Source organism: Episyrphus balteatus, chromosome 2, assembly GCF_945859705.1.
Source record: "Episyrphus balteatus chromosome 2, idEpiBalt1.1, whole genome shotgun sequence".
Classification (NCBI taxonomy): Eukaryota; Metazoa; Arthropoda; class Insecta; order Diptera; family Syrphidae; genus Episyrphus; species Episyrphus balteatus.
In genome coordinates this window covers 3,943,100-3,958,516 of record NC_079135.1, presented here as the reverse complement: position 1 = coordinate 3,958,516, position 15,417 = coordinate 3,943,100, and the positions used below count along the sequence as shown (strand labels likewise).

At 30.8% G+C, this 15,417-nt stretch overlaps 1 protein-coding gene across 1 annotated transcript in view; it reads left to right on the top strand.

Moving 5' to 3' along the window:
* Nucleotides 1–1,087: 1,087 nt before the first annotated feature.
* The window catches only part of LOC129908976 (uncharacterized), a 50,683-nt gene continuing 36,353 nt past the window's right edge, over nt 1,088–15,417 (top strand). Inside the window, exon 1 of the mRNA XM_055985836.1 lies at nt 1,088–3,698. Within this exon, the coding sequence (XP_055841811.1) occupies nt 3,633–3,698 (66 nt within the window). The 5' untranslated portion in view covers nt 1,088–3,632. The remainder of the gene's footprint in view (nt 3,699–15,417) is intronic.

Genomic DNA, 15,417 nt, shown 5'->3' with positions numbered 1-15,417 from the left:
GTCGCCTATATATGAACATCATAAATGCACTGGACTATAAGGTTGCATTTGAAGTGAAACCCAGAAATTTCCACATCCCACAGGTGACAGGTGGGGTAGTAAAAGTATAAATTGAACTTTAGTAGGTATATGGTGATTTTCTATTATTACTTTGCACTTAAACTCTGTAGGTTAGCCTGTTGCTATTAGAAAAATAAAAAATCTTCTTAAATCGAAAAGTTTCAGTGTTCCATCTTCTCACTGTGTTAACTTTAAGTGTTTGTTGTTTATTTTGTTCAAAGTATGTTAAACAATATTTATAGTACGTTTTAGACAATATATAGGAAATTCGCATTTTCACTTTCAAAATCTCTTATCAAACAGTAGAAAGCTCCTCTAAAAATACAAACTATCACCTCTCTATGGAAATACCAAAAAAAACTACCTCAAAATATCATATAAAAACCTCTTAACTCAGGTACAGGTAACTTGTCCAGCAAAAAATTATGATTTGTTGATTTCAATTTCGTTGTTCCTCTTTAAGCTAAATGTAAACAAATTCCAACGACATATAAAACACCAGCAAAGAAGAAGCACATCATCATCATTATAATCATCATCATCAACAGCATCATCATCATTATTATTCCCTTCCACATCAATGCAACCAACACCTCCATCACCCACCTTTTACCTTACCTCTTATACGACGACGAAAATTAGGTCCATTCCAATGGTATCGGCTGAGAGAGATAGTAAATCTTCTAACAAAATATAAAATAAACCAAAAAAAAAAAAAAAAAACCAAACACACATTCACAACTTAACGAACCATAAAATATTTATAGTAAACTAAAAAGTCACACGCTTACAATCCTCACACATGTTCAACAACATAGCGGACATGTTTGTTTTTTTTTTTTATCTCTTATTTTACTTTTTTTTCAAATTTAAGGGATGTTGAAATCACTGTATGCGAGATGTGAAAGCGGTTCATCCTCTCCTTATCCATCTACACAGAGATGTTAGGATATTCCTTCATCCTTCCAGCGCATGGGTGGTGTACCTCCAAAAGGGTGGCTTTTTTCCAACCAAAAGTATCCTTAAAGGCAAAAATTTCACGAATTTCATCGTTGTCGGTTGTGTGGTCGTAGCTTTTTAGAAACAAAATTTAATAATATACATCCAGTTCTTCATTATCCTTAAAAATATATATAATATATGTAACTGTTTTTTTTTTTGTATTAGTTTGTTTTGTAAGTCTCCCAAGGATTTCCAAAAAAGAAGATTAACTTTATATAGTTTCTCCCCCAAAAATAAACGAAAACAAAAGAATATACCCCAAAAAAAAGTATCTTTAAATTTTATTTGCATCGAAAGTTAAAAATGCCTACTCGCGAGTGAGAAAGGGATGCTCTGAAGGATATAATTTTTTCTAGTGAAAAGTACAAAGGACTTTAAATGAATTGTGAGTTACGAATCCTAAATCTCGATTACGGACTGTGATTGATAAAATAAAAGTTTTTTTTTGCAAAGAAAAAAAAAAAAAAAAACTAGGTGTGGTGGAGGCTACATCAATTAAGTATAAAAAGGACATTTTTGCTACGAACGAAAAAAAAAAAAAACAAAAAAAAAAAAAATCCTCAAGTCCTTCTGATTGAGATTCCCCCGCCCCCGTCAAGTTTCGTTGAGATTTTTCCAGGTTTCGAACGATTCGTTGAGTTCATCTGTGAGCGCATCAAATATCTCCTCGCAGCCAGTGTACTGCTATTTTCATCCTCAAACTCTCATATTGTTTACATTTTCCAATTTTTTCTTTTTGCAATTCTATAATTGTTCCTGCCGAATGAACTTAATCAAGAGAAGCTGCAAAAAAATAAGAGAAAATCGCATTTAACCACATCCTTTGAACTATAATAATATAGTCGATTGCTACTAAACATCAACAAATTTAAAAAAACTTTCAAAAACAAATCTAAAAAGAGAGTAAAATCGGAACACAAACAAAAAATATTAAAAATAAAAAACACCATCATCAACAACAACAGGACAGAAACAGGAGTAGAAATAACAGTAGCCGAACGAAGGAGCAAGAGCAGAATTCGCGCACCACCACTACCATCATCATTCAGCAGCAGCAGCACAACAGCATCAATTCATCTCTGTGCTATACACGCGAACACAGAGTCCTTTCTCTACTACTTTCGTCGGTGTATCGATCCGTACACATCACCACCATCATCATCACCATCCTCGTCATCGTCGTCAGCACGACTTTACTTCTTCTTCGTGTGTCCTGTGTGCTATAAAAATATATCTCTAAGGATATTCTACGAGCAGAAAAAAAAAAGATACAATTTAGTCCTTAAAAAAGATTAAATTTCAAGGATATCTTAAGTTAAGTGATAAATATAAGTGTTAAACTTGCATCCTTTTGCAAATTAAAACCCAAAAATAAAAAAAAGTCCTTTTCGACACAAAAAAAAGGGTGTTGTAGAAAATTATCGAACCGTTGTGAAATTTCGGGTGTTGACGTCCCCCCCTCCCCTTTTGTGTGTCTGTGTTTGTGTATAAAATAAAAAAAAAAATAATACAAAAATATTGCATTTTGCAAAACAGAATCCTTAAAATACCAACCAAAAAAAAAAAGGACTCAAAACCAATAAAGTGTAAATGTGTTGAAAAAACAAGTGCAAGAAAACTTTGCAGAATTGAAAAGGATACATCTGCGGTTTTTAATTTTAGATAATTTTCAAAAAATATAGGTGGGTGTGTTTGACGCATAGCACCACAGAGTTGTCGAGAAGGTAGTAGCAGTACCAGCTCCAGCACCACCAGCACCAGCAAGCAGCATCAACGAAAAGGAGATTCGGGTTGAAGGCGGGGGTAAAAAAGTTGCTATATTCACAAAAGGACATCATCGCACTTCCAGGCAGCTGTGCCTTGGAGAGGCTATAAAACTTAACGAAACCTGAGAGACGTATCATCATCAGTTCCAAACAGTAGTAGCAAAAATAAATTTTTCAACAATAAGAAAAAGGAATATTATTCTCTCTCATATTGGAAAGTGATCCACAACAAATGAGTGTCCTCGAATAGAATTCAAAATAAATCAGAAATTTAAGCATAAAGTTAAATCTATATATACGAAAAGGAGGCACATTTTTTTTTCTTCTTCAGACGTTTAAAATCTCTATAATCGAGAAAAGCAAACAAAAAAATATCTAAAAAAAAAAAATCAAAACATGACGTCTTTAATAAAGTTAAATTATCAAGTGTAATAATTATATCTTTAAGCTGCAAACAAAAGGACTGTAAACAATTAATATAAAAAAAAAAAAAATAACAAAAGACAATCTTTACAGAGTGTGAATACATATAACTAGGATATATAGAATTCTGGCAAGGACACTTGTTTTTTTTCTCTTGTTGTTGTTTTTTTTTTTGGGAAAATATTGTGCCGACTGTGCGCGGAATTGAAACAAAAACAGGTTTAACTCAAAAAATATAAGAAAAAAAACTGTAAAATAAAATAAGAAACGAAATTTTTTTTTGAGAAAAACTCAAAAAACTTCAAAAAAAGGATTATAATTTGAAGAAAAAATTGCATCTGGAACATATCGTTGAAATATTAGAAAGGACTTACAAGCAAAATGGGAGCAAAGGAAAGTGTTGAAGCTGCGGCTAAAATGAATGTGGATGGTTGGGGACAAGTTGAGGTGCGTGAAACAAAATTAATAATTTAAATTAAAATTAAGTGTTAAATTTGTACAGATATCTTTAACGTTAAAAAAAATACAAACTATTCTATATTGACATAAAAAAGTTTTGAAAACCTCAGAATTTTTTAATAAGTTTCTGATATTTATACATTTTTCAAACTTTGAATCAAAATTGCATTGAGCTGTCTGGTGTAAAATTTTGTGTTTGAAATTTTAATACAATACATTTTAAAACAATCCAAAAAAATTGTGTTGAGGATATACCAATAAAGTTAAACATGTCTGTAGATACAAAAAAAAACCTATTACAAATTTTTTTTATTCGCCATAAATCTTTTCAACTCAAAACCAAAACATCGTTTAAAATCAACATAATTAATTTTAAAAATTACAATTCTTCGAGTACAATCGAAAAAATAACTCATAGAACAACAATTCTTCAAATAACAATTTTCGATCAGCAATTTTTCGAAAATAATTAATCGTAAAACAATTCTGCGGAGAACAATTCTTCGAATAACAATTCTATATCCTTTCATTTATTATTCTATGCTTCATAAAAAAATAAGCTGGTTAATAACTTAAAAGTTGCATGCATTAATCAAATTTCAATCTCATTTTCTGAAAAACTAAGACTTCTGACTTGAGACCTAAATGCCTAATGCAAAGAATTCTTAGAATGGTAATCTTTGATTAGCAATTCTTCGAATAAAAATTCTTCGAAAGGCAAGTCATCGAAAAAAAATTTCGTTGAATGAAAATCTGACAAAAAATCTGTTATTGTATTAAATTAATGCCAAGGGATTTTTTTTTATAAAAAAATTAAAGTTTTGGTTAAAATTAAAACGGATTATCAAATATTGGTATTTTTTAAATATGTTTTTGCATAATATCATATATTTTGATATTATATTTTTGCTTAAATAGCGGAATGCAGCATTTTCATAGACGATAAGTTTTAAGTCTATCCCTTACCTTCCCATATTTTATGAATTGCCTTAATGTAGTGACTTCTTTAACTATTTTTATCTTTAGCTCACAAATTTGATAGTTTGGAACTGGATCTTCATTAAATAAAAAAAAAAAAAAATGCATTACCTAATGTGCAAAAATTTTAAATATTTTCTATGAAATTTTAAAAAAATTACACTGGTCAACAAAATTGAACAAAATTGATATACTTTTCTAGAGGTTTTCGATGTGCTGAACTCGAATCTGAAATCAGGAAAATTTGATTGGCCTCCGTTTTTGAGATATTACCGTTATAAAATGCTAAAAAACGTCATTTTGGCTTTTTTCGAGCTTCTGTTCTTGTGTGGGGTAATTCATTATAAACAAATTTGTACCGATTATAAGAACAGATATTCTTGTTTTAAATACTGTTTAAACTTTCCCGATATCTCTTTAATTGCTCGAGATATCTTAAGTTTCAGTTAGTAAGCCAAATAGAAACTAAATTTAATCTTAAGTTTAAGTCCCTGGTCATAAAATTTTTGCCACAAGAACCAATATATACTTTTCTAGAGGTTTTTGGGTCGCTAAACTCGAATCCGCAATCAAAAAAATTCTATTAGAATATAACCGTTATAAAAAAACTTTTTTTTTTGCATTTTATAACGGTTATATTTCAAGAACGGAGGCCAAAAGAATTTTTCTGACAGCGGATTCGAGTTCAGCAACCCAAAAACCTTTAGAAAAGTATATTTTGGTTCTTGTGGCAAAACAAAAGTTTAATTTATTTGGCCAGTGCTGTTTCTGGGTCAAAGACCACTCCTTAAATTTTAAATATTTTTTGGAAGAATAAAACCAGTTCTTATGGGCACCTTAACAAATTTTTTCATAAGGAATTACCCCACATAAAAACATAACCTTGAAAACAGCCAAAATGACGTTCTTCGGCTTTCTAACGGTAATATTTCAAAAACGGAGGCCAATACAAATTTTCTGACTTCAGATTCGAGTTCAGCACATCAAAAACATATAGAAAAGTATATTTTGGTTCATGTGGCGAAAACCTTGTTAACCAGTGTTATATGCTGATAAATTTAGGTTAAACGAATTTTTGGAGAAAGTCTGTAGTGCAGAGTTGTGAAGAATTTGTTTTCCTTCTAATCTTTGAAATACTTCTTGTGTGTTGAAAGGGTTAAATGATATCCCAAGAAATACATTTTTGACTTTGGTAAACAACTATTAGCTATGTGCTAAAATCTATAGCAGGTGGAGAAATGAGTTCCAGGCATTTTTTAACCAGAACAAACTGACGAATTTTTTTTCACTGACCGACTTTTGCACTCCGGGAATGCTAGTTTTGGGATGGATTTAGATTTAGATTAAAATCTTTTTTTTGGCGGTATCATGATCAAAAGATAATTTTGAAGCCACTAAAAAATTTAAAAAAAGTTATGGGTCAAACGTCATTTCCGGGAACGTTTTTGGGCTCTGAATAAACAACGTTGTATTACTGACTTAATGCTTCCTAATTTTGGTATTTTTAATCGCAATCCTATTCAGGTACGAATGGAACATTAACTGTTATCAAATAAAGAAAATTTAAACTAAACATGCGGAAAACGGATTTGTTTATACCTACAGAAATTTGGTACATGAACAACGAAATAAAGTCTGCTCGTTTATGAATTTGTAAATGATAACTAATCTTGAGCATGAAACTTTCATTGAAATCATAGTTGATTTTGTATTGACGAAGAACAAAAATTAAAAATAGACTTTTTTGTATGCTTTTTAAGGAAATACACGTGGGGCATATTCATAGTCGTTTTTAGACCCCCGTTTATCTTAACCAAAAACACGCCATGCCATGAGATATATTTTGTTTCCTTTACCAATAATGTGGTCTATTTCTAGTGTCATCTGCTAACTTTAATTTAGAATTCGTGACAGTCAAAACTTACGACTTCTTCCAAAATCATCAAAAGACTCGCTCTAATAAATTACCTTGCATTCTATTCGTTTAAAGCCTTAGTTAAATAAATAAGATATGCAGCCGAATATTTGGCTGAATATGGCCGAATAGTTTGGCAAAGTTCTGCAACATTCGACCGAATACCAAATACCAAATAGAGAATTCCTTTGCATGATCATGTTATTGTCATGAATATGATGCATTGTAAAAATGTATCTGGCGTTAACTTGTATCTTTTTAAAAAGCAGAGATTTTGGTTAAAGGTGGGGTTTATTAAAATAGGTAAGCAAACTTGAATAGCTAAACCAAGGGCTCAGCCTTTAAGAACCAAAAAAACGTACAACTAGCGCTTTCTAATGCCTTTGCAGAAGGTTTTAATTTTGATTACTATAACTCAGGGGCGGATCCAGGATTTTTTTCTGGGGGGGGCACAAGGGACGGATTGGCAAAAAAAAAACAGCAATAACAGTTAGAAATAAAGTGAAGTACCATACGACTGACTAACAAGCAGAAAGTTTTAACGACCCACAGTGGTCTAAAACCTGGCCAAAAATATTTAGGCACATTTCCCACATCAAATAGGTACCAAATGACCAAAAAGTTATTCGGAAGGAAAAATTTTCATTTTCTTGTTACAGTAAAAGCCACTTAAGTGCTAACCCTCTTACTCCTGGATTAGCCGGAAGAAAAAAAATATAAAAAATCGTAAAATGCACGTACAATTCTGTGCTATATTAAAGTTAGTAATCTATTCTTTATTTAATTTTTTGACTTAAGTTGTTTCACCAAATAGTTTTTGAGAAATTAGGTTTTAAAGATGAAATTTAAAAAAAAAAAATGTTTACGTTTTTTAATTGATTTTGTATAAAATTTTGCAATTTTATGGACATAATAAATTATACCATTAGTTAATGACCTAGTAGTTTTTAGTCAAATACTAAAGACTTCATTCTAATAAATATTAAAGTTCCTAAGAATAACAAAAAAAAACTGAATCATACTTTTTTGCCGGGAAACCAAGTTTTATTTTTTTTATTTGCATTAACCTTTTGTAACCCAAGCTCGTAAATTTAAAAATTAATAAGTCAATCGATTGGCCTTTATCTTTAATAAAACACGTATTTTTTAAAAATTCAAAAAAGTCATTATTTACTTAGTTATTTCGATATTTTGTTAGTAAAAAAAAGTTTAAATAATTCATTTTTATATAAAAATGCAAAAATTCAAGCAAACAACTATCGAATATTAATTTTTAGGCACTTTCCCAAAATCCAAAAACTAACAAAATAACAAAAACTATTTTTTTTTTTGAATTTCGTAGTTTTTACACAAATTTGCTTATTTTCAAAAAAAGCCCAACTTTCAACATTAACTGTCAATTAAAAACTATTGGTGCTATTTATTAGAAATTTGAAGTACTATTTCGATAAAGCAATACTTAAAGATTATAATATTAGAAGCTTCAAAAGAAAAAAAAAAAAAATAGTTTGTAGAGCTTTTATGCAATCTTTTTCGGTTTGTTACAGAAATGTCACATGGAGCTACAAGGGGTTAAATTGTTTTATATCTCAAGAATATTGTGTTCAAATTGTAGCTCTCTTGGAACCAAATTGACCAAGTTATGAGTATTTTAATACTTCCCTTAGGAACGTTTTAGTCTTTTAGTCCACACAGAGAAAAATAGACCACATAAAATAGAACAAAAACAATAAGATTTCTCTATGGTTTTCATCAAAGAAGGAAACCTTATTAAAACAATCGGGTTTTCCTTATTGTTTTAAAATCTGCAAAAAAATAAAAAAAACGATGACCAGGCTGGAATCGAACTGGAGACTTCAAATCATTAGTCGCCCACCTTACCACCTGAACCAACCTGCCATGAAAATATTGATCGCGATTTTTGTTCTAGTGCTAAGTTGCAAAAAAAATCAACTTTTCAGTCAAATTTAAATAAGATTTTCTCTATAAAAATAATAAGAAATCTCCTTAAAAAAACCTTATTGATCGTTGATTTTAATAAGATTTCCTTATGAAATGTATTTACGCTAAAACAATATGGCAATCTGTTAGTTTTTAGCGGGTCATATTTTTCTCTGGCAGAGTTCAAAACTGTAAATCGTTATCCCCACAACTAATGTTTTCAACGCCGGTGCTCCTCATAACTTCAAAACTACTGCACCGATTCTTTTGAAATTTGGAACACTATTTTTTTTACATATTTTTAAAGGTATCCCTGGAGAAATTTTCTCAATAAAATAATATTTATAAAAATCTATAAGTAAGGGTCGCTTTTGAGGAGTTTTTTTTCAAGGGTCTTTATTTTCGGGGTGCAAACTTGGGCAAACTTCTGAAATGCAAGTTAGTTCTACATATCCAGCAGTTCTATAATATATAGTTTATGCAATTTTGTGACGTGTTCCGCTATTTTAAAAACACTAATGTTAAAAAAAAACAACGAAAGAAGTGCAAATTTTTTAACCCCTCTGTATGAAAAAATAGAGTTGAATATACAATTATTTTTCTTTTAGAATATCATTCAATGTCATTCGATGTCCATATCAAAATTTTTCACAAAAATCACTTTGAAAATTCACTTTTTTTTAAATCGAAAAAAAAAAAAATTCGTGTGTACCCAACAAATAGCCGTTTATTTATTTGTGGGGTGGAGCTTTTCATGGGAAAGGGATGCAACAATCAATAAAATTCGCATTTTCAGCCAGAAATAGACAAGAGTTTCACTCACGTTCTTTCTGTTATTATTCATATATTTTTAAAACTCTTATAGTTTGATTTCCTTTAAGTATGAACTTTAAGTTCTGGGGGGGGGGGCACGTGCCCCCGTGCCCCCCCCCCCTGGATCCGCCTATGCTATAACTAAAGGGGGCAGCTACCGAGAAAAAATCCTTTAAGCGGCCCATAGACACCACACTTGTGTGCACACCGGAGTCACAAAATCAAAACTTTTTGGTTTTTTGGTGTCGGTGTCATGATCGGTGTGCCGTCTGTGATGCGGTGTACACACAAATGTGTGCACAAGTGTGTACACAAGTGTCTTGTCTATGGGCCGCTTTAGTCTACACGTACCTACATTGTATTTTACATAAGTTCTCGATGCATGGTTCCCTGTCGGCCAGTCGTGTGTTTAAAAATGAATCTCTACTCTAACAACGTAGGTGAATAACTTGGGAAAATATAACAAATCAACTAAGTCTGTCCAGCGCCTCCATTTTTGTTTTTATAGTGGTAAATGCCTTCTTTTCTTCTGACTTGTAATCTAAGGATTAATTAAACTATTCTTCGTAAAGAGTCGACAAATCATCAAGTTCGTAAGAAGGTACATTTTGTACAGAACGAAACTTGAAGGTCCTCAACAATGTAGAAAAGTCTAAAATTTGTTAAAGGTATTAATGGATTTTTCCACTAATTAATTTGGTCAACAAAGTTTCTATTACAGAAACCAAAATATTCTCTTCTATAGGTTTTTTGTGTGCTGTGCTGTCAAAATTTGAATGCAATTGGTAAAGAGCTTTTTGAGATTTTCTATTATGTACCAACCACGTTGATTTCAACTTAAGATTGGAATTCACACCTGGTAGAAGTGAAACCTTAAAAAATCATTTTTCTTGAAGAAAATACACTATTGAAAAGCTTAAAATTTTTTCTAATGAATAAAGCCATACCTACTTAAATTTTTAAAAATGCACAAAAAGTGTAAAATAATTTATTCAAAACAATAATTTTTCATGAAAAAAGCAAAAGAAAAATTTTTTTCTTCTAAAAAGACAAAAAGAAAGTGTATTGTTTCAGCTAAAAATATTTATATCGACCATGTCCATACAACATCTACAAAAAAAGAGCTAGAATTTTTTGAACCCAATCAGTTTTCATCAAAAAAAGAAAAAAATCAATCTTTTTTCTCTTCTAACACCATTAAATCCATTTTTTTTTAAATAACAACCTATAATAAATTTAATATAATCTAAAAGCTTATTATTTCACCTTTTATTAACAAAAAAGTAAGAATTTGTCGAAATTTCAAACTAAGATTACAGTACTTCCTACACTGGTTACTGGTCATCGGCCACAGATCTCTACAAGTGTTTTGAGTTATTTTTCAAGTTTTTCAATTTAAAATTGTGTAACTTGCACAGTTATGTGTGATATATCAAAGAAAAAGTAATATGCTCAGTATGCGTATTAAAGTTAAATTAAATTTGTGTGTGCTGTAGATCAAAAGATATAACGTGTTTAGAAAAAAACCATTTTTTCAGCGTTATCTCAGAATTTTGAATAGGAAATTAATTGAAACTTTGTACAATTATAGTGTATTCTATTACTTACCTACAGTATGAATTTTATTTATCTATCTATTAAAACAAAAAAGTTATAATCAATTGTTTTTTCATGTCGCTTTTTCGTTTCATAATGTTTCAAATCACTACGATACTAAAGAAGTTTTCACTTTAAAAAACTTAAATGAATGTAGAAAGACAAAGTGCCTTTTAGAAACGTTTACAAATTTAATAAAAATAAAAAAATAACCAAACGCTAAGAAATAACCTCGAAAACTGGTAAAAAGCGGCTTTTTCGATTTTCTAACGGGGATATGTCAAAAACGTGATGTGATAGAATTTTTTAACTTCGGATTCAAGCTCAGCACAAAAACAAAAACCTATAGAAAACTATATTTTGGTTTCTGTAACAAAAAAAAGTTTTATTTTGTTGACCAGTGTTATCGAAGGATGTTCTGGCAAACTTTACCATACCATAAATATTTCACCAAACTTTTCCAAAAAACATAATTAGATTTGCTTAAATATTCTTCTAGACAATATTGTTTGTATTTGAAAATTTAAGTCGTTGTCTTCAAGGAAATCAATCTTTTAAACAAAAACAAAAATGTCCCCTTAGAAGAAAAGTATTGTTTGGCTCTTTCGATGAACAAATTTGTTCAAGCACTATAACGAAAATACTTTGTATCTTCTTCATGATTTTCTTCTATAAAATCTCACTATAATCGCTTTGCATTATATGCTTTTATAATTAGCACAAAATAAATATTCCTTTATAATTCCATAATACCGCTGCTGCACTCAAGTCGAAGAGTTAGGTACCTACCCCTTACCCGTTTAGATGACCTCACGTATAAATAGTTGGATAGAAGAAAAAAAAAAAAGAAGAGAGTTCTCGAGTTTCATCCACTTGAAACCTTAAACTTGGAAATATAGCAAAACGGTCTCTCAAAGACGGACATAGGTTGAGTGTTACCTAACTGCCATCTGAATAATTAATGCTCCCAGCTTCCCATCAGTCGGATATGGCTTTGGTTCTCTCTTCATATAATATGTGAAACTTCCTCGCTGCTCCTTCTATCTTTTGAGTGCTTTTCTTGTTTTTTTTTCTTCTTGTTTTTTTTTTTTATTATTTTATCGGGTGGTGGTGTAGTAGAAGAGTAGTGAAAGTCACCACCCCATCAATGCAAACCCCTTTTCCTTGCAGAATTCTCTGTGTGTGCTCTATCGTAACGAATTATTAATGACATGTTTACATTATCCATAATGCAAAAGACATCTAGCTGAAATGGTTACTACACACATTCAACATTGTCACCATCGCACCGACGACATAGTAGTGTATAGTAGTAGATAGGTATAGTATACTCTTACCATTTTGTCGGTGTCGGTCTTTGTCGTCGTGTCGTCGTCGTTGGTGGGGAATGTCAGAAATCGGGAGTTCCTGTACAGAGTAAGGTATTTGGATGTTTCCAGCCTCACAGCCACCCTAACTTCACAAGAATTATTATTATATTGGGATAGAAAAGGGGTAGGGTTCGGGGGGGAAATGTGAAAATTGCTGTGAAATGGATCGTGTCATACCGGGTTAGTGCAGTAAAGGTCAAATCTGCATCTTTATACACATAAACTCATACATACCGTTATATGTACATAAAAAAAAAACTAGTACAATAAAGATACATATCTTCCAGATACACACATTCACAACATGGAGTAGCTATTTTTCGTAAAATAACAAAACAAAAAAAAAAACATATAAGAAGAAGGGGGTTGTTGTTTTGGAATCAACCTTTTGTTCCATCTATGAGTCGAAGAGCCGAAGGATAAAAAAGTTTTCTTTTTTTTTAAGGATATTTTTTTTTTGTTCACCCGATTTGATTTTCTACTACAACATCGTCAAATGAGATTTTGGAATTTATTTTAAAAAGAAGTTTTGTTGTAATTGTATATGACTTTTTCTTGTATATCGCAATGGCACAAGTGAGCCAAGAGGAAATTTATTTCTTGTCCTTGTCACTACTAACACTTATACAAACTTACACAGAAGCAGAGCAGAGCAGCGAATTAAAATGTTTGCTGTACATAAAATATTAACTACTAATGGGGTTAACTGATGTTATAGACATTTTCTGCAACATTTTCCGGTGTGTTTCTGGATGATGATGATGACGATGCGACGACAGACCGGAAGGTATAGGGGTAAAGTTGTGTGGGGGGAGGATATTTTATGAAAATAGGACTGCCGCTCTATTCTTTTTCTGGAATATACACTTTAAATTGCTTAATGGTGGACGGAAGTGGCTTTAGCCTAAAGGTGAATTTAGGTTGGATCCTAGGATGTTCTGCATCTCGAGAAATACCGGTCTTTTGAATATCTATAGTGTATATGAGTTTCTATGAGTGTGTGTTTTGGTATTGTGGTACGAAAACCTGCACCTGAACTGTGCCTGGCCTGGTGGTTAAGTTTTAAATTAGGTTAATGAGAGAAAATTTTACTCATAGTTTGATTGAACTGAATTTGGGGAATTTCACTTGATTTTCATCATGAAATTGCTTCTGCTTGCAATCGAAAAAAAAGGGAAGACGATGCAAAAAAAAGGCAGGAAACCTATAGAAACTATAGGGTACACCGACATCAGTTAAACAAGGGTCGATGAATGGAATATTATTTTCTTTTTTAATTTTGTTAATTACTTAACGCATTTCCGGAGCTTAAATATGGCATAAAGTAATGCGGTTGATAGAAAGTTTAAGCTTTTTTAAATTGAAAAACGTGAACTTTGGGAAAACTTCCCCCAAAAAAATAAGACATGGATTAATGAGAGGGAGTATATGTTAATTGACTGTGTATAATTAAAATGATTTTTTTTCTTTTATTTCGAAATATAATTATACACATTGACATTGGCAGAAAGTCTTTAAATTTTGTATCGCCGTTTTTTGTTCTTAAATCGATGTAGTTTTTATAGTTATAAAATTAAATTTTACATTCTTCTTTTTCAAATTAAGCATTCGTACTTCGCACATAGGAGTAATGTCATCAAAAACCTGGCCATAATTATTTTTCGTGGTTTTTGTTATTATTTCTGTTTAAAATGAGTATTCCTACAAGAAAATACAATATAAACCTAGTTTTTGTTATTTTTATTTCTTTAACCAAAAACAAAAAAAAATTGATTAATGGCTCCGCCTGTCGACATTATTTTTCTCAAATTTTTTTCCTCATCTCTAATACCCAATTCTCAGTTTCTTTTCTCTCTTCTCCAACCTGAATTAAGATCACCCAAAATAAAATACACTAATACCATCAGTTAATTTAATTTAAAAATAAAAAAACGTTGCATAAAGTAAGGAGTATTTTCTATCAGAAAGTGAAAAACTAATTGATCCTCGATTCTCTAAAGAGCACCTAAGAGCACACAATTTTTGTTGCATTGTTTTAAAGAATATATAAACAAACTCATAAGTTTCAATTCATCGCAGAATAAAGGGGTATACTAAAACAAAATCATTAAAGTTCAAATAATAACTTACCAAAAATATCAAGTTTTTAGATACTAGTTCTAAGTCCGAATTAAAATAGAAAAAACCATCTAACATTTTCAAAACTTTATTAATATTGTTAATAAATAACTAAAGAAGAATTCTCCATTTAAATTTTTTTAGATTTCTATCTTAACACTTGGATATCGCATATAGAATAACAATTCAATTCAAGTTTTTTAAATTGAATTTAAATTGAATAACACTTACCAAAATACTTCGCATTCAAATAAAAATGAGTTAGATGTAACAGTTAACTTTGAACTCATTATTTAACAAGACACGATCGAAAAACAAAAAAATGAGTGCAGCATATTGACACATGTTTATTTTGCACCTACTTTGCCAAACTTTTTGGTGTCAATTTTGATTTTCAGAAAATCGACTTATGACCAGGTTTTTACTGCAAATACTCCTATGCGGCGTCGTAAATATATAAGCAGTATCCCGTGACATGATGGTTAGTGCGATGGGCTATGATGCCATCCAAAATAAAGAGATTTTATTCAGGGGTACTGCCTCTTACGACAAATTGACAAAGCCTCTAAGATTATCATTGTCATGAAAAAGTTCATCTCTTAGGTACTCTTGCTAGCTTTTCCAATAAACATAGACAAATCTTTTGAAAAAATCCTCTCTTCGCATTTCTTCGAGTAAGATCGAGTCAAAGCATTGACTCGTGTATAACGTCTAAGAACTTAAGCATACATTAACTTTCAAACTGAAAGGGTATTTTTTTTGGGGTTAACCCCTTGTAACCCAACATCGTAAATTTTAAAATTAATAATGTCAATCGAAAGGGCTTTAGCTATAATAAAACACGTATTTTTTAAAAATTCAATAAATTCATTATTTGCTTAGTAGTTATTTCGAAATTTGCGCAGTAAAAAAAAAGTTTAAATAATTTATTTTTGTATATAAATGCAAAAATTCAAACAAAAATCTATCTAATATT